Here is a 20,644-nt window from a genome sequence, read left to right as displayed (position 1 = left end):
TTAGATGTACTTTTAAACAAGATCCTTGAACTAAAAAATAAAAAACTTAAACAACTCTCAATAAGATGAACCTAAGCTCTAGATTTTGGAGGAAAATCAAAGCTTAAAATGAGAAGAAAATATTAAAATATGAGGTTAGAAAGAGTATGAAAAATCTGAAACATTCAAGTTGAAAACTTTTCTTACACCTTTATTTTTATTGTGAATTTTGAAAGTTAAAAGGTTGAAGAATTAATAAAAGTTAATTCTCACTATTATTAACATTTAATTAACCATAATAAATCAAGAATTAAATCTAAAAAAACTAAGAGTTCTTTGAGATTTATTTCTCATTTATTTATAATTTGTTTAAACCATGTTAATTAAAATAAGTTTCTAGCAATTTGATGTATAAAAAGAATACGCAATTATCATTTCTCCACGGGGTGTTTGAAAGAAAAGATTACAATATTCTAATGAGAGATCTAGAATACTAGCTATTGGAATTTTTTATGCATTGATGGACCTTAATTCAATATCATTTTCTAACCCTAGCTCCGAAATGACACCAAAATCATTTGAAAAAATTCATGGAAAATGCTTTTGTAACTTTTATTATAGGTTCATTTTAGGAATGAAAAGGAAGCCAGCCTCCACCATATTAATGCTCATTAGTCTTTACCTTTGTGAGGAATATGTAAAAAATATGAGTAAACAATGCAATGAATATGGATACTAAAGTGGGATATATAACGGTGACACAAAACACCAAAACACATTCAATTCAGAGAATCCAAAACCATAAGCCAATAAAGGAAAAGAATCACAATCTCCTTTAATGCCCTTAATTGCAACAGGATTTGGAAAAGATAAGTTCTTTTTCAAATTGAATTGCTACACCATCGAACCAAGTATAAAACAGGCAGTACCAATCCTATGTTTTCCATGCAAAACAATACGTGGGCTTCACATATATCACATACTCAAATGGCGACGCAGCTATCAGGAAAAAGGATGAGCGGGTTCTCTCTGGTGGATGAAGAGATTGTACAAAATATACTCTCAAGGTTACCGGCTTTGACCTTTGCGTATGCTGCCTGCGTTAACAAACGCTGGTACAAAATATGCAGCAAAATACTCAAAAGGCCTAAGCTTGCTTCAGCTCTCTCCCTCAACCCTTCTCTCCATGTAAGTTGTTTCACTTTCTTATTTTTTTTAAATTCCAGTTCTGAAATTGGTATGCGTATCCGTTTGGTCGGAGAAAACAAGAGAAATGCTATTGTTTTTGATATGATTGCCCGATTTCATTTAGCACATATGTTCACATAAACATATTCGCATTCGCGTGCGATGCACGCGCAAAATGAAATTGTTCTTTTAGACAGAGAAAACAAGAAAAATCATATCATTAACATATACATTTACAAATATATTCGTATACACATGCATGACACGTGCAACAAGAATTGTTCTTTTAGACGAGAAAATAAAAGGAATTATATTGTTAGCATATATGTTCACAAACATATTCGTATATACATGCATGACACGCAACATATATGCTGCGTGTCATGCATGTGCAACTGGAATTGGTATTAATAGAGTGTTTGGGAGTATGGTTGCGGTTGTTTTTTTAGGCGGAGAAAACAAGAAAAATCATATCATTAACATATATATATTCACAGATATATTCGTATACACGTGCATGACACGTGCAACAAGAATTGTTCTTTTAAACGAGAAAATAAAAGGAATTATATTGTTAGCATATATGTTCACAAACATATTCGTATACACGTGCATGACACGCGCAACTAGAATTGTATTTTTAGGCAGAGAAAACAAAAGAATATATATTTGTTACTACGTGTCATGCACGTGCAACTGGAATTGGTATTATAGAGTGTTTGAGAGTATGGTTGCGGTTGTTTTTCAAAGTGTTTTTTACTCGAAAATTCATCAAAATAATACTTTTTTATTTTAAAAAAATTATTTTTGACATCAGTTCATCAAAATGATCTGAAAAAATAAAAAAAATCTTAATTTTTTTAAAAATCAAATTAAAAAAAAACAGTTTTAAAATACAAAAATATATAGGAAAAATTGTTTCTCCATCGGAGAAACGGGAGGAACCTACGTGGCTGGCGAGATTGTCCAATTTCAGTCAGCATATAGAACATATTTGCTGTTGCGTGTCATACACGTGCAACTGGAATTGGTATTAATTGTTCGTCCGGTTGGAGAAACACGACGAACCTCATTGTTGCTGATATGATTGCATATATGTTCGTAGAACATATTCGCTGTCATGTCTAATGCACGCGCAGCAGGAATTGGTATTGCTCCTTCAGGTCGGAGAAAAATATAAGAATCATGTGCTGATGAGATTGTCCAATTTCAGTCAGCGTTTATGTAACCAATGACATAGTAAGTAAGGGCTGTCCAAACAAAACCTTCCATCGAAAAAAGTGGAATTTAAGAATAGCAGCTGGGATTTCATAAGCCAAAGTTGAATAAAAAAATAACTCTCTCTGCTTATAAAAAACTACAAGTTTATCTGTAACCAGTTTGTTATATTAAAATATTAATATAATAATCTTTTTTTAACTTATTAATTGATACAAGTTCTTTATTTTATTTTTATTATTATTCCTGACTTTTTTTCTTTTATAAAATTTCTCGTCAAACCTTAAGTTATTAATTAGTTAAGCAAGTAACCTCTTATACTTTATGTTTTAGAAAAGTTTCCTTCATCTTTTTTATTTGTTTCATTATCGAATTTTAGTTTTATTTCTTTATAATTAGTTATTGAAAATGTTAGGGTTTATAATAATTTATGGGTTTGTTGAATTAACATGTGCATGAGTAATATTATATGTTAATGGATATGAATTGAAATGAGTTTTGATGAATTAGTAAGTATTTTGTTATGAATTTCATATGAAAAATGATGATAATGAATTTACTAATGATTAAAAATGAAGTACATGAAAACTAAAAAAATTAGGAACATAATAAATAAATTAAAAAAAAACATTTAATATTTATGTTTAATCCACTTGTACAAAACAACAAGTCAGCAAGAACAACATTAATTTATGACAATCCTTTTAAACTATGATTTTAGATGTTATGTACCATATATCAGCATAAAATTGTTGCCAAGAACTTTTCTAGTCCTTGGAAGATTTAGAAATAGATAAATAAAAGTTTGTTGTATATATTAAGAAATATATTTTTAATGAAATTAAAAATAAAATCATTATGAAACAGTTTTAAAATATAAAATTTCAAAGAGAATAATTATAACGTAAGTTTTTTTATTTTAAAAGTATTTTTAAATTAATTTTGCTTGACTTGAATTGATATATGTATTTCAAATTAATTTCTATATATAACACATGTATATATAATATATAATATCAAATATTTGTTAGTAATTTTCTCCTCATTTAAAAAATCATGTTTGCGCCCTGACAGTAACGGCTAACCAAAGTTTTCTTAAGAAACCGAAGAAGAGAATAATGGTAATGAAATTAAAGACTAACCAAAATGAAGTGGATAGAAATCTTCAACATTTCCCTTTGTGCTCCATTGTTTTATGAAACAAAACCAAATAGAGCTCACTAGTTTTTGTGCTAGGATGCTGTGAAAGAGGTCATTGAGCAGGTTCTCTCTGAGCCTATTCGTCCACACTTTGCTATTGCCTGCATTAGCAAAGAGTTCAACTTGGAACTGGCTCATGGACTGGTAATAATTCTCTTCTGAATCTTTCATATTATTGTATTTGGTTAATATGCTCAAGATTCCCACTTTTCTCTTCCAATCAGAATAAAATTTTGATTTCATTACCTATGGTCTTTCGTGCAGATAATTGAAAAACTGGGTTCAAGAATCCCAATAATTACTAATGTTTCCAGTGGAATCATTGGTGTCGATGGCATTGCTGATGAACTGTTTGAGGTTTGTGTTTTTCTGATGATTTCATACGCATGTTTATATAAATTAATTAAAATTTCTGCTGGTGGTGATGCCAAACCTTATGGAATTAATATGCAGGAAAAATGGGAAACAACTTCCGGTCCTAATATCCAAGAATCAGATACAGCTGAAAGAGGACTAGTTCTGCTCGTTGGATTTTTACCTGGACTCAAAATTGGCACCATTCCGCTGTTACAACCGAGACAGGTAAGGTTCATTGTGCTTAATGGAGAGCAATATCTTCAGGAATCCCCCATCTTATATAATAATGCATTGGGAATACTGGCCATCATACTCAATGAAGCATAAAGTGCTATGACATTGAATTTGAAAAGTAAGAGAGCTATTATTTGTTGTTTGTCTACTAAATGGATTACTGACTTACAACATTTTTCACCATCATCAGGAATCCAATACATTGGTTGACAAATTTGTGATGGATATTTTACATTACACAGCTGCTGTTTCAGATTGTGCAGCCCCTGCTGGGATCATAATGTTTGGAGTAAGTTGGCGTCCTTGTATAAGCTTTTAATTAAAATTCTATTAAATTTCTTTGGTTGCTATAACATGTGCCATTGTTGATTGTCTAGGACAAAACCACTGACATGAAACCTATTGTTGCAAAGATGGGTAAGTACCTTACCAGATACATATTTGTGGTATAACGTGGCTTGTTTCATTCATTTGTAGCATTTCTAGCTAACAATAACATGTACGGTGTTCAAAGTTCTAGTTGTGGCGCAGCTCACATATGTACTATGTAGCTTATAACATTTCAACTTAGCAGATTGTGCTATGCCAGAAGAAACAGTCATTGTAGGCGATGCAAGTGCCGACTTCATTTTCAGAACTGGGGATGATTCTTTAAATCAACTCGTGTATACATGCTGCTTTCAAGCTGTTGCTCTTGTATTTGCAAGGGATAGATACAAGCCTGAAGGTACTTGATGATTTGTATGAATTGAAGCAAATTATGCTAAAACCAACACCATGTGCTTCACTTAAAAATTAGAAATGACGTAGCTGGTATCATACTTTTGGAGCTTCCAAAATATGCTAGACGCATCATTTTACCTTTCTGTTGCTGCCCTTTTCGCCTAAGATTATGAATTTGTTTTGATGAGTCCTTTCTGGCCTTTTGGGTTGAGCAGGTTTAGGAGAAATTCAATTCCACGTCACAAAGTCAACAGGTGTACTACCATTTGGTCCCAATCTAAAGGCAGTTTGTGTTGTACCAAAAGATTCAGAGCGTTCATGTCTGTTTGCAAGACTGGAAGGACAGGATGGCATTATGGCTGCCGGGGCGATTTTAAATGAAATCAAACAACAGGTTCTCCTTCTTCTTTGTTTGTTTTGAATAATTGTGCTGTTTTTTATATGGCTATTTTGATTTCTAAATAAATATAATCTTTTTTTACCATTTTAGAGAAGTCAAGCAATGAAAGGATTTCCTTTTCTTGATTTCGTTGTTGAGTTTAAGACATATAACCGAGAAATTTCTTGGTTGATTACTGTAAATCTAACTAAAAAGTGGAGTGTTTCCTTTTGAAGGAGAGTGTCTCATTGTTAAATTGTTTTAAAGCTCATTTTCTTCCTTAAGTAACCTATTGAATCTGTTACAGTTTAGGGAAGCAGATACGTTTGCTGATCTTTACATTGGTGTCACCAAAGAAACTCAACGCACCAGTGATTCAGGGATTTTGACACCAGGAAAATCTTTGGATTTCTACAAAGTCATAGGGTAAAATAAGTGATCAGTTTCCATCTCTGCTGTGTCTCATATTGTTTTTTATTCGATAACAAAGATATCTTGTCCAGATTATATGTTCGGGATTTCTTTGATCATCAGTAGCAGAAAATATGTAGATTAATTGTGTTTTCTCTTGGCCATTAACAGAGGAGGAGAATATTACTTTACTGTCAATGGTATCGGCATCAGAACTGGTGATTCCTTCCTATTCTACCAGTCAGATTCGGCTACTGCTTCATCATCATGTGACCATGCCTTCAACAAACTTCTAGCTCTGAAGGCAGAACTGAAAAGCAAAAATTATCTTCGTTTGAGCAATTTAGCTGACAAGGACGATAAGGAAGAAGTGCTTGGTGGTTTCATTTTCTCTTGCTATCATCGCGGTGAGTCATTCTTCGGAGACACTTTTGTTGATAGCTACCCATTCTGCAACAACTTTCCTACAGCTCCAGTAGCAGGATTATTCTGCAGAGGAGAAATAGCAAGGGGCCCCAAAAGCTTGATGAACGAAGAATATGACGACGAAACCTCCCCTCGATGCTGCGTCCATGTTTACAGCACAATATATTTGGTTATGTCATATCTTCCACCACCTTTAGAGAGTTAATATCTATGAGGAGACAAGCATGAAGCAATTCTGTAACACTGAAAAGAATTGCGAATGTATCGCTGGGACTAGCAGGATAGCAAGGATGTTGCATTAGAGGAGTTGGACAGGTTCTTACTTGTCAGTATAATTAGACTGAAGTTATTTAGTTTTTCATCCAGTGGATGTTTGTATGCATAATAATGTGGAACTAAATTGGAGAGGATTACTCCTTTTCTATATGATCTGGTTTGCCTAAAAGTTTTGCCTTTGAAATACACTCAAGCTAAAGAATTACATGATTGTTCAGGAAAAGAAAATTTGAGAATTACGAAGAAGCGAAAAGCCTCTAGTTCCTAGTTCTTATGGCCAATTCATGCCCCTTCACAATTTAACGCACGCTTATCTACCTACTTTGACAGAAAACAAGAATGTGCATGTGTGGAAGTGGATGTTCTTTCTTGCTACGCGGCTCGAAAGTAGCATGACCCTTGTCCATTGCAACTTGCTAGCTACAACTCAGTAACAGTTGCAACAACAGTGCAATGAAACGCACTAAAACAGATGTCGTTCAATAGGTTCAAATGACAAGTCGTTTACATGCATTGAGAAACAAAACAAAATACGTTAATCAGATTCGAAAGACCAGTCGTTTGCAGGTATTGCAGAACAAAGCAGAAATTTAAATCGGATGCAAATGACCAGTCGTTGAAAGGCCTTTTACTTTCAGCCACAGCTGGAGAATTCTGATAACACAACAATGGAGGAGAAACCGAAAGAACCCAAAATGCCAATGACAAGCTTTGCATCCATAAACGAAGACCTTGTACAAAACATAGTAAAGAGACTACCAGCTTCATCCTTTGCATCAGCAGCTTGCGTTAGCAAATCATGGAATCAAATTTGCAATCAAATCCTCTCCAAACCAAAGTTCGCCTCTGCTTTTTCTCTCAATCCAAACGAAAAGGTTTGTTGGGTCTTCAAAAATCCAAATAAAGATCATAACTTTACCGCAAAGTCTCTATCTTGAATTGGGTTTCTGTGTTTTTTCGATGATATCAATATTTTGCATTAGAAGACTCTTGTTGGGTCCTTAAAAAATCAAGAAAAGATCATCGGTGTAATGTAAAGCCTCTAACTTGAACTGGGTTTTTTTTCTGTGTGGTTTTTGATGATCAAACAGGTTGCGTTAGAAGAGGTTGTCAATAAGGTTCTCTCTGAGCCCATTAGACCTCATTTTGCTATTGCCAATGTTATTGGCAGTGGAGTTGATCTGAGAGAAAAACTTGATTTTGTAAGATTTATCACCAAAGTATTATATTCGGGCAATTTTTGGTTTTCTTGTTTTGGGTCAATCTGATGCTGAGTCGATTTGTATGGTTTTGTGTTGTAGTTGGCAACAAAACTTGGTTCCCAAACTCCAATTATTGTGTCTTGTGCAAGTGGAATCATGGGAAGAGATGCTGTTACTGGTGAACATAGAGAGGTCAGCACTGTAAAAGATTAGTACTTTTGTTCTTTTTAAGAAATATGAAAGACTACATTTTTGGCTTCTTTCAAATAAATGTGTGCTTGTGTAGGTTATGTTGGAAGAATATTGGGCTGATGGAGAATCAATTTCATGCTTTGGTATCATTTTGACTGTGGGGTTTTTACCTGGACTAAAAGTTGATGTCATCCCGCTGTTACAACCAAGAAAGGTAACTAAACCTCAGTTTGGAAAATGATATTCTCTATAGGATTCTTCATTTCTATTGCCCTAAGTTGAATGGTTCTGTGGCTGTGAGCTTGATTTGCCATATGCGATGTCTAGCATATGCCGCTATATGAATTTGTTGTCAATAACCTAACTGATCTTTATTATGTTCTGCTGATATGAAATCAGGTACATAGACCGGCTTTGGTTGATTACTTTGTGATGAATATTAGGGATTATGCAGCTTCTGTTTCTGGTTGGGCATCACCTGCTGGGATAATACTGTTTGGAGTAAGATAATGTTTTCCAACTTGCTTGCACATCCTTTTATTGAGTGAGATTCTTGCTAAGATGTGATTTTGGTCCTGCTATAGGATGAAGGTGCTGACCAGAAACCTGTCATGGAAAAGCTGGGTGAGTTTTCTCAACTAAGGAAACTTTCTTTCTTCTTGTGCTTGTTTTTGTTCATAGGAAAATATAGAACAAAGGCTTGTTATGTTACAGAAAACATGGCAAACGAAGAGTACACAAATTTTAACTTTTGGGACCCCTGACATGGCAAACACTGCTAATTCGAATTGTGCAATTAATTGGCATGGTTGATCTGAGGGTTCATATTTTATACATTTCTGAAACCAAATATTATGAAAAGGAAGGCATTTTTGTATCTATTGTTTGTTCAATTTTTTTTTTCTGGAAGAGTCTTCAGAGGTTGATGAGAGACAATTCCTTTTCTGTCGTGCTCACCTGCAGCAATAAATTATTTAAGAATGTACAAGTTTGTCACTAATCCTATCTGTTTGGTTACTCACTAGATAGTGTACTAAGGAAACACATCCATTTAGCTGATAAATTAATTGGCTATTTAATTCTTGTCCTGGGTTTTGAAAGTGTTGCTAGACATCAAAAACTGTCACATAGCAAGTCCTGTGCTGCTTCTTAAAGTTGATAATATGTTGTATGTTGCAGATCATGCCATGTCAAGGGATACTGTCATTGTTGGTGATGAGAGAGCTCAATTCCTGTACCGAAGTGGCGTAGAGTCCCGAAATGACTATGGGAGCAGTGAATATTTTCCTGCTGCAGTTGCTCTTGTATTTGCAAGGGATCGAGACAAGCCTTGTGGTATCGGTTTATTAATCTCTGTTTTTGCTATTTCATCTTTTGCAACTAAAATGGATTGGCAATGTGCAGACCTTTTCATTGTTGAATCACATGACATGCTCTCTCATACCTTTGCTGCTCTCACTTATTGAGCAGGCACAGGGGAAATCCAATTCCATGCTGCATTATCCTCTGGTGTTTCTGCAATAGGCCCAAGGTACAAGGCAGTTTCTGTTAGAAAGATTGGATCCGAGACAGGTTGTACGACATTGCTTACTGCCAGAAGAGAAGGGGAACAAGAGATTCAAGATGGTCAAAGGATTCTAGATGACATCAACAATGAGGTATGTTTTTCTTTTGGAAACCCATTCTTTTTTGCTTATGGTGATTTCTTAACTCCTAGTTTATTTGTAGTGTTTGCATAATCTATTTATGATATTTGTTTAAGATCTATGTTTAGAAATATACATTTGTAGATTTTGATGTTTAAGATCTCTCCTTTTGTTTTAGTGCTCAAATTAATTGGGATTGAGTAATTGGCTTTACTTTACTGTTGCGTGAATCATATGCATAGTCACACACAAACTTTTGTTTAGTTTAACAACCTCAGATCATGTTATCTCTGACTGACAATGATCTATCTGTTACATTAATGTGGTTGGAAAACGAGATAGAAATCATATTCTCTGGTATAGTTTTTGGTTTGGCTAAGGTCAGTCACTTGGAATCATATTTATTATTGCTTTATTAATGTATACTGCATTATGCACTTGGTTTCCTTCCATTCCAAATTTACCTATTTTTAACTAGTCCATTTCTAGGGTTTCAAAGTGTCTGCACCATGATCGTAATTCATAGATATTAAATTGGTGATGTGGAGATGGCTCCTTGATATGATAGGATATTTGCAATTTCCAATTCAAAAGCTTATTTCACTTCCAGGTTAAACAAGAAAAAAAAGAATTTGATGCTTAAATATACTGTTTCACTATTATTCTGAATAGCCTATTTTCTGAAGTGGTCCAATGTTGGTTTCAGAAATTACATGTCTAAAAGGTTATACAAGGATTTTAAAAAATTGTTTTTTTTCCAGATTGAAAGTGCTTATTAGGCAATGATATAGTATCCGAACTAAACTGTGTTTCAATTAACATTAGATTTTACTCTCCCGAACTAAACTGTGTTTCAATTAACGTTAGATTTTACTCTCAATGCAGATCAGCAGTTAAGCTATACAAGAGTTTTCTTGCTGCATACACTCTTATAATCTGAAATGTTAATAATAGAGCTCTTGTTCTTACATTTAAAAGTTGTTGCCCAAGAAAAATGTAGGTTTCTTTTCTGCTTTTAATTATAGGTTTTCTTTAGTTTTTAGCTTTGCATTGACATTTATGTTATTGTCTTAAAGAAAGTTACCTACTTTCTATGCTCCAGACAAGAAAGAAAATTGTACATTGGTTTTTGAGTGGTGTTTCATTGTTATTAATCTTTTATTATATTATATTTGATTGAATGTAGAGAATTAATCCTTTCATTGCATTTGTTCTCTCTCAAAAGTATAAATATGTGACAGTTGGTGAACCAAATTGGACGCCCTGACCTGTACATTGGGGTTACTGAACAAAGAAAATGCTTTATTGGGTCAGAGAAGTCAAGAGTGATGACATTCCTGGTTTTCCATGGAGTTATGGGGTGAGATGTTTAACTTTCATAATTTTAATTGGCCTTGTTTTTTCTTACAGACATTCACCATGCACTTGGAAGAATTTATCAAACATGAAGCGTCTGTTACTTTCATCACTCACGTTGTCAAACTTTAAGAGATTCATGCATTATTTTCTTGTATTCCTTTTTACTCTGGATTCCTTCACAATGACTGAAATGCTATACTCTCAAGCGTTTCTGAATCTATAACCAAAACAGCTGATGAAAATTGAATTGTTTTACTTTAGTGCAGTGTGCACAAGTGCTAGAACCAACAATTTTAGTATCATAACAAACAATAAATTTGGATGTGGGAGTTTTTTCCTTTTGCTTGGTTTAAAGCTCACACTTGCAGACCATTTTCAAATATACTCTTCTCATCAAGCTGGTTCCTTGTCAACAGAGGAGATCAAGAGTACCTTTTTGCTGATGGAGTTGGCATCAGAACTGGTGACTATTTCCAATTTTACCATTCAGATCCAACTACTGCACTATCTTCATGTAATGAAGTCTCTAAGAATTTCAGAAAACTGAAGCTAGATTGGAGTTCTAGAAACTGCCTTCAAGCAGGAGTTTCTGATAATGTCTGTAGTAAGGAGCTTGTTGGAGGTTTTGTTTTCTCTTGTTGTGGCCGTGGTGAATCATTCTTTGAACGTTGCAATGTTGATAGCTCACCATTTTTGGACAATTTTCCTGGGGTCCCAATGGCCGGAGTATTTTGTCGAGGGGAAATTGGACGTGGCTTTTCAGTTTTGAATGCGGATGAAGGCCCAGAAGAAAGGACTCTGCATTGCTGCCTGCATGTATATAGCACTGCATATCTCTTGGTGTCTTATACTCCGGCACCTGCAGAGCATTAGATATTTCTTCTTCCAGATGGATTACCAGAAGTGACTGCTGTTGTTGGGACTGGGTAGTTATGCTGCTTGATTGCATTTTTATGTGAAAAAGCCAGGATATGATATGCAGGTCTTTTTGGTCTTGTTATTTTATAACCATAAGCTAAACGTTTCATGAATTATATTTTCACTTCAGTAGTCAACCAAAACCACTAGCACTAATGTTATCTGGGAAGCCGGGATGAGCAGTGCACAACCTTGCTTTGTAATATCAAGTTATCATTTTGTTGCACTAGATTCAAGGATGTCTGATCTTTCCATACTGCGCCTTGTTCTCTTCTGCAACTTGACAGTTCGTGTAATAAGCATCAAAAAATTGTATTGCCTTGTGTTTCTTATCTTTCTATTTTCAATGGATAAACTATGCAACAGGATTAGATATTTCAATTCAAAATAGATCTCCTGTTCTATGCTTAAGAAAAATGAGCCTAGCTTTAGGAATTGTTGTTTTTCCTTCTCTGGGGACATTGAATTTTCTCTAGGTTTCAGGATAAATGTATTAGCCACATTTAATTTTTGATTCTTTGTTATTTTTTCTGCTCTTATCACATGAAACTCACGAAATTTACAAGTGTTTCAAAACCAAAATAAAAGATGTATAGAACAGAATTGACCAAATATGCATAAATTTGTTTAGCTCTGAACTTCTGGTGCAGTTGGAACTAGCTTTATTCTTATCATAGTATCTCACCCTGTTACCAGCCATATTTGCTTAGTTCATGTGGTTGGAAACTTGAGTAACTTGTGTTCTACTGAACTGGAGCCTTATAAATAGCATGCACAATCTCAAATATCTAGTAGAATTTTCTATTTTGCTGAACTCAATTGCTTGTAATTATGGTCACTTATGATTAGTTCGTGCTGTACTGTACACTTGATTTCTCTATTCTAAAAGTCACTAATTACTGAGCCTGGTTGGATTCTAAGGATTGTAGTTATTGCACCTTGATCATAATTCATATGTTCTGTAGATATGGCTCTTTGATATCATAGGAAAGGTGAAATCTCTAATTCAGAAGTTGCTTTTGCTTCTGGGAAACCATTAAATGGATGCGTAATGCATGACCTCATTTGTAGAACTGTTGTTCTGAAATGACCTATTGTCTGAAATGATCAAATATATTGTAGAAGTTAAAATTAATTGTTTTTATTTATAAAGATTTGCTTTTCACTTGTTCTGCATGAAAATATCTATCTCGGAACAATTTTAACCAAATATTTAAACTTAATTTTTTTAAATTGCAGCTAAAAATATGTTTCTTCAACCTATGCTTTTTATTAAAAAAAAAAACAAATCATATAAAAATACATTTCCAGATTGCAAATACAGATTCAAGCACTGCATTGTCTTCTTGTAGTGATGTATCTGAGAATCTGAGAAACTTGAAAGGCAATAAGGAAATTCTTGGCAGTTTTTATTTGGCGCAACTCTGAACACTGCAGTCTTGATAGCTCACTATTCTTGGTTGGAATGTCTTGTCTTACGGAGATTGGACGTAGAAATTTTAGATTTTTTTCGTTAAGAAGGAAAAATGATAAATTTGCAAACTAAACAGTAAACAAGCATTCACATTCATTCACGGCAGGAGTGTTAAAAAAACGAGTTTATCTCTTGCATTAATTTGAATGATATGGATATTATAAATGATAATAAATTAAAAAAATTTAAAAGTAGATATTATAGATTAAGAGACAGGTAAAGATTTTTTAAACCTAGTCAATTTATCCTAACTCGTATGTTTTAACATATTTTATTTTTACATATAATAATTTATAAAATAAAAATTTATTTTTATTTTATTTAGAAATGTTTTGGCTCGAGATTGCTTATTAGTAGGTTTATGATTAAATTTCTTTAATGTAACAAATACTTGTTTTTTTTTTTTAAAAGGAGAGAACTAAAACTTAATAATAATATAAGATATGAAAATAAGTCTTAAAATTTAAAGTGCCATGGTATGTTTTAGTTATTTTTAAATCGGACTCATAAAAATTAATAATATTTTTAACTTAATATGTTAAAAAATTTAAAAATATTAAAAAAATAATTTAAAAAATTTAAAATTACGCAGAAACACGATCCAATATCATTCGCAAACATCCCATTGAACACCAGCAAATCAGGCATAAAGGTACTCCTAGTCTAGAGAGTAGAGATAGATATCTACAGAAAACGGTTTGTCGTTGAGTGGTCGTGGAGTGACGTATAGTTCAAAGAAAGGCCCATCTTCTTTTGAGCAGGAGCGGTAAAATTCTGATACTGTTCAAAGGAGAAGAGAACAAGAGAACCCCAAAAGCCAACCTAAGTCTTTGAATCCATAACTTGTTCAGAACATATACTAAAGAGTGCCAGATTTATCATTTGTATATGCAGCTTGTGCTGGCAAATCATGGAACCAAGTTTGCCATCGAATCCTCTCCAAACCAAAGCTTGCTTCAGCTTTTTCTCTCGATCCAGACGAAAAGGGTTTGTTGGGTGTTTTTAGAAGAACCAAGAATGATCATATATTTAGTGTAAAGTATCTTTCTTGACTTGGATTTTTGAGTTTTCTTGATGGTTTCAATAGTTTGCATTTCTTTAAAAAATCAGGGAAAGATCATATCTTTAGTGCAAACTCTCTTAACATGAGGAATACATTTGGTAACGCGGTGCATTCTTAAAAAATTTAATTTTTTTTTATTAAAATTTAATATATTTTATATGTTTTAGATCGTTTTGATGTGCTGATGTCAAAAATAATTTTTAAAAAATAAAAAAACATCATTGGCATGCATTTCGACACGAAAAGTTATTTAAAAAGCAACCGCAACCACACTGCCAAATACTCTCGAAGTGGATACTTTTCTTTTTTGTGTTTTGATGATCTTAATAGATATTTTTGTTAGAACTTAGAAGGGGTTATTGGGTCTTTAAATAATCGGTAAAATGTTATAATTTTATTGTAAAGTCTCTTATTTTAAATAGTTTATTTGTTTGTGTCTTTTATTATATAAAAAAAATTGGAGTAGACGAGGTAATTGATAAAGTTCTATCGTATCTTATTAGATTTTATTTTTTTTTGTAATTAGAAAATCAAGGTTAGAATTTTAGGATCTCAAAATTATTTTTTCAACTTATTTTAAAAATATCTCAAAAACATCCTAGGAACTCTAATAAATGCATTTCCAACCCCAACCACCCTCTAATCATTCTAGAAAAATGAAAATTAAATGAAAAGATGAGTTTATGAACAACATGGTTAAAAAACAACATCATCTCCATTAAACTCCTCTCACATAGACGAACTCACTAATACCAAACTCAATGTTTTTTGTGGCTGAAGTGAGGCCGTTCAATCACTTTTTATCTCCTCAAAATTTTCTAACAATTTTCTCTCCCATCATCAAGGGATAGGAGCTTGAAAAAAATAAAGTTTGGAACTTAACTATAAATTATAAAACAATAGGGAGAAAATAAATATATAAATCAAACTTTAGGGACCAAATAGAAGTTTTCCTTACCAAAATGAAAATAGAGTTTTTTTTTTTTGTATTGTTCTTTTATATATATATATATATATATATATATATATATATAATTGCAACCTAAAATTTTATTTCACAAAATCAATTTTTAATTTATCATCAAAATTTTCCTTGATATATAGTTGGTATATGTGAGAGTATGTAAAGCTAAAGAACTCTAAACACACAAAGTCATCTTAATATTATTTAGAAGGATGACCAAAAAAAATTTCAATCCATAATAATCTTAGTATGAGCGAACAATTAATGCACCGCAGCATAGCACACATTTCCTTTCCCTATATTTTTTGTTTTTCTTTGTAATTTCTAATCTATAATAAAATGGGATATAATAATAGGCTTTCTTGTTGTTTGAGATGCTTTATAAACATTTGCATAATTATGCCTGCAAAATTTAGTTTAGTTTTGTCACGCAGCTTGTGTTGAATTTTATGTCAAATATTAATATTTTGATTATAATAATAAAATAAAAAATTGAATAATAATATGTTTTGTTAATGATATATTTTGTTGAGAATAAATTTTATACATGTTTATTCAAATAACATATCAACATTCAAGAAGTCCAAGAAAAAAGTAAGGTGAAAATTTAGATTAAGTATTCATTTTAGTGTTCATGTAAATCTTTAAATCCTACTTGATAGCATCATTAAAATAGATGTACACATTTCACTATACATGCATTTAAAGGATTGATAAATCATTTGATAAAATTTAAGATAGACGGTTCTAAAAATACACTTAGGTTAATTTGTCAAAACTAAAATTCTGCATGAACCGATATATCAACTGTTTGGTGTGACCAAATAAATATATCGACCATTTATTCATTAGTAATGAACACCTTAAAATTATATAAGAACTAGTCGATCAATTAGCTTGATCAATCCGAACTGGTCGATCGTTTCAACCATCAGTAGAGTTGTAACGGCTATAAATGGTTAGTTTTTGCTATATACATATAAATATTCTAAATGAATATTTTAAAAATCTTTTAAACCAAGAGTTTTTTTCTAACTCTCAAAGGTTTACAAGTGTGATTTTCTCTAGTATAATTCATTCTCTCAATAGAGATTGAAACTCTAGTATTTTAATATCTCATAAAATAACAAATTTAAGTATAACCAAGTATTAATATTTTTGTAGAGTTTTTTCATTTAAAATATATAAAACAACGTTAAAAGCAAGTTTGCAATTCTATATCTTTTATCTCTTTACTTTAAACACTTTAATTATATTATTAATTATTATATTTATTTAAATTAATTTTTATTATTTATTAATATTAATGATACACATAATTCACTTCTCATTGTATATGTTATAACTATCTTAATTCTAGAAAAACAGCTTGAATTATCTTTATTCTTATCATGTTATACCTCAGTGATAGTTAAGCAACTTTGTTCAGTTACTGTGGTCAGAAGCTTCTGTAATTTGTCATCTACTACTTTTACTTAAGTAAACTAAAAGGCTAGAATAATTTTAAATCTATGTTAATTTTTCTGTCGTACTAAAGTCTTGTCATAACTTTAATTTGTCGGTTCATCCATGATATGTTTTATATTTGATTATTTTGCACCAAATGTGATGTGGGGGCAAAAAAATTAAGTGAGAAGAAAGAAGAAGCTAAGAAGAAAAAACCAAAGAAACAAAAGCAAAAAGGAGGAGGAGAAGCTTGCAAATCTATAACGTTTAGTAATTCATCATAATTTATCTACAATGTCAAAAATTATGTCTACATAGCAAAAACTTAAAACAACAAACAAGGAAATTAAATTTTTAGTCCAATATAGAAACTCAAATAAAAATTTAAGTAAATTAAACCCAACAATATAAGCTAAAGACCAATCTTCCAACCAAAAAATAATAGGTTGTGCTATCGCCTATTACCTATGATCATATGCACACGTGAATTACGCTTTGAGTCTAGCTAGTGTCTTCACGAGATAAAGTTGAGATCATAAATGATTCTTGCAAGTAAAATTATTATATAAAAATAAATTTAAATCTATTTTTTTTTACTTGGAGATTAATCAATATCATAATATAGTAGGAAAAATATTAAAAATAATCTTTGATTAAAAAAGAAGGTGTTGATTTGTATAAATATGTTGTGTGTTGCATTAAGTCGTTGGCTAAAAATATAGTGTCGACCCTATATATAGAAGTGTATACTTGAGAGAATTTATCAATAAAGGATAGAAAATTGTATGAATGGGCGGTGCATATCGTTGTCTTTTAACTTCACAAAACTTGATAAAATATTAAAGTGTATATGTATTGGACAACTTGCCGCAAGGGTCAGGGTGTAGTCGTTTAGGCTGAAGTCTGAACATCGTGGGTTTTTACGTTTGGTCCACCACGAGCCAAATGACAAGGCAATAAAGCAACAAGTATGTTGTTGTTTTGGGCATGATCCAAATGATTATAATTCTTTTATATTTTAAACATATATGTTTAAAAAACTAACTAGTAGAAGTAGAAGAAGAAAATATTTACTTGTTTTGTAGGTGAAGTTATCTTTTTGTGTGTATTGCGAAGTGTGTGCATGAGAGTTTTATTCATAATTTTTCTAACGTCTAGGAATGCATGGATTGTTCCATGAGTGAGAATGATCATTGATTCTTTCAAAACAAGTGGGCATGGAGACATATATAGAGAAGGATCATTGATTTATTTGGAGATAAATTATGTGGAAACCTAAAGAACGATCCATGATCATTTTCTTAGGTTAAGAAATTCACAGGATCTTAGGTTAAGCTGGCAATAGAGGGTGTCCTCGTATTTCTTGGGATGGTGTTGATTTGTGTATGTAAGAGGCTTTATTTATATCAGAAACGTGCTCCCCGATGAAAGTTCTGGTGGAGTAGCTGCAGGGTCATGCCCCCTAATTCTCTGTTATGTGCTTCTTCAATCCTGGTTTCTGTTTCATGATTAAATTCCCTGCCACTTTCCCTAGGATCACTAATCATTTAAATGTAGCTCTCTTCATGGCTGCTAAGAAATTATTGCTGGAACTGAAAGAACTTTCCCCCTTTTTTCCCATTTCCCTGTAATGGTGCAAAAAAAATTCTTCGTTGAAGCATATGTGGGGGGAATTCAATTTAATCTGTAGACTATATGTATTCTTTCATCCAACAAAAAATGAAAGGAAAAGAAAAGGCATCAAATGACAGGTAATGGAAAATATGAAACCCTACATGATATTACATGACAACTCTATCAAATTATTCAATGGTTTCTCTCTTAATACGCACACGCACATGCAGACATATATGCACATATATCAAAGAGAAAGTTTAATGCATACTTGTCACATACAAAGATCATTGCAGAAGTAGGGTGTATTTCATCATAATTAACCAGTATTTTTTGTATTTTTTATGAATTAATCGACTAAATTCAATTTATAAAATTAAGAAAGATTATATAGATTACAAAAGAGGAGATGGAAAATCATAATTAGCATTAATAAATAAACCAAAAGAGAGTTAATTAACTAGGCACCTAACTAAAAGAAAAGAACATGCTTCCACTGATGCATGCTCAAGTACCATACACAAATTTCATTAACCCATCCATGGATTTGCAAGCAAGAGGGCTGTCTATATATATGGATCTTCATTATTACTATATCTTCGTCTAGACCCTTTTCTTGATTTCTTTTCTATTTTGGGTCATTCGCACATGCCTAAACCCTAAAACTAAACTTCATATGAACTCCAATGAGTATGGAAAAATAAGTTCTGGATACAAATAATGAAGATATATTGAAAACCTTTGTTGGCCAATTTTCTTCGAAATATTTATGATTAAATAAATAAGTGAAAGATAAAAGGAAATATGAATTAACCATATACATTTCCTAAGAAAAACATACATATTAAGGTATCTTAACACTCATCCACGATAATTAAAATCCTGCAAGAACAACATCACGTACTGTGCAAAAACATAGCCAACCCTTTCTCTCTGACTGATTTGCACTTTTGTCTTCGAAAACGAAAGTAAACCGACCTATAGCATCGATCCCCATGCTTACATCATTTCCAGAGATGATGATGGGGAGGAAAACGATAGTGTGGAAGCTTATGGATCGATTGAGCGAATATATTGTCTTGTGTTATTGCTTGAACCATCCACTGATTAATAAATTTAGGGTGCATCAAATATCTGCAGGTTAATGATAATATATATGTAGTCTTGCTATGAGATCTAAGATCATGCAAGATTTAATAAGGGACTGGAGAGAGAAAGAGAGATCATAATTGGCATATAAAAAGTTCTTAATGAATTGTTCAGTGCTAAATATTATAGGAGTTGGTCAAGCAGAAGTTTATGAAGGAGACAAGAAGCTTAACAAGGGAGCTTGTCAATATATGAGTATGAACTACTTTGCTATATCATGACTACAAACCACCCCAAATTCTTCAACAAGTTATATCGAACTAGACCGTAAACTTTCAGATATTTTGTGAAAACCAATTTATATCTGTCTTTTTTTTTTCAGAATATATATATAACCATGGTGTTCAATAATATATTACAAGAATTCTGACAGTATTATACGTGTTTATCATAAGGATTCAGCAAATTTGGGTATAACATAGAAGTTGATTGATAAAGGTTAAAGGAAAAATAAGATAAATATGAAAAAATATTTCCATCAAAAGCACCAAATAAAAAGAAATTTGAAGGATCATAAGAAGTGTGATATTGGCACGGCTCAATCAGATTAAAAGACCCAACATCATAATTTGGGAGATTTGACATGATTGAGCCATCCCAACATCCCCCACTTTCTCCACAGTATATACTTACCACATGGCAAGATGATTGATTAAGATCCATCAAGCATTTACCACTTGGAGCTCGAAGCATTCAAGATGATCTCGTCTTTGATCAGAGGGGGCTCCGGGGCGGGGCGGGGCGGGGGGGTGGGGGGTGGAAGAACGTAAGAGAATTGCGTTGGCAATCAATATGAAAGAGCACTCTCAATATTGTTGTATTTATTGAATATAATGGCTAGTATATAAGGGAAAGAAGAAAGTGGAAAAAGTATGAAGGAGGTGATAGCAAGAAATCAAAATGGTTGAGATGTCAAAATCATTGCTTCATTTAGAAGAGTGATAGCATATATAAAATTTCCCATTAGGTCTTGCCACAATTTGCTGAGAGCTTGATGACATTAGCACTACTTATACAAGAAAAAAGTTGCTCCTTTTCACACTAGTATTTTCCATTTTCAATGTTTCTACTAAAGATTGCTTGCTAGCTTATTCATAAATCGGATTTATTAATATCAAATCATGATCATGAATAATTTATAACAACTAGCTAGTTCAAACAATAATGATTTAAGTGCATCTTGGCTACTCATTTAGAATCATCTGAAAACCGGCATTCAAATTAAA

The 20,644-nt window shown here is 32.4% G+C and overlaps 2 protein-coding genes and 1 long non-coding RNA gene across 3 annotated transcripts; 2 read left to right on the top strand and 1 right to left on the bottom strand.

Moving 5' to 3' along the window:
- Positions 1 to 966: 966 nt before the first annotated feature.
- LOC7454572 (F-box/LRR-repeat protein At5g63520-like) lies at positions 967 to 4,628 on the top strand. Its single transcript, XM_052445824.1, has 6 exons — positions 967 to 1,167; positions 3,622 to 3,729; positions 3,850 to 3,942; positions 4,039 to 4,167; positions 4,367 to 4,465; positions 4,554 to 4,628. The coding sequence occupies exons 1-6, from the start codon at positions 967 to 969 to the stop codon at positions 4,626 to 4,628; spliced, it is 705 nt and encodes a 234-aa protein (XP_052301784.1).
- A 2,372-nt stretch (positions 4,629 to 7,000) lies between these two features.
- On the top strand, positions 7,001 to 12,040 carry LOC7484853 (F-box/LRR-repeat protein At5g63520). The gene is made up of 10 exons (XM_024582795.2): positions 7,001 to 7,266; positions 7,483 to 7,593; positions 7,693 to 7,785; positions 7,880 to 7,999; positions 8,185 to 8,286; positions 8,370 to 8,409; positions 8,965 to 9,120; positions 9,256 to 9,443; positions 10,673 to 10,791; positions 11,207 to 12,040. Exons 1-10 carry the CDS (start codon positions 7,060 to 7,062, stop codon positions 11,661 to 11,663), a joined length of 1,593 nt encoding a protein of 530 aa, XP_024438563.1. The 5' UTR covers positions 7,001 to 7,059; the 3' UTR covers positions 11,664 to 12,040.
- A 5,845-nt stretch (positions 12,041 to 17,885) lies between these two features.
- LOC112323595 (uncharacterized) lies at positions 17,886 to 20,165 on the bottom strand. The gene is made up of 2 exons (XR_002977040.2): positions 20,052 to 20,165; positions 17,886 to 18,280 (listed from the first exon to the last, which is right to left on the bottom strand). It is a non-coding gene; the product is annotated as an uncharacterized LOC112323595 (long non-coding RNA).
- Positions 20,166 to 20,644: the final 479 nt, after the last annotated feature.

Source organism: Populus trichocarpa, chromosome 12 (genome assembly GCF_000002775.5).
Source record: "Populus trichocarpa isolate Nisqually-1 chromosome 12, P.trichocarpa_v4.1, whole genome shotgun sequence".
NCBI lineage: Eukaryota > Viridiplantae > Streptophyta > Magnoliopsida > Malpighiales > Salicaceae > Populus > Populus trichocarpa.
This window is presented reverse-complemented; position numbering and strand designations above follow the sequence as displayed.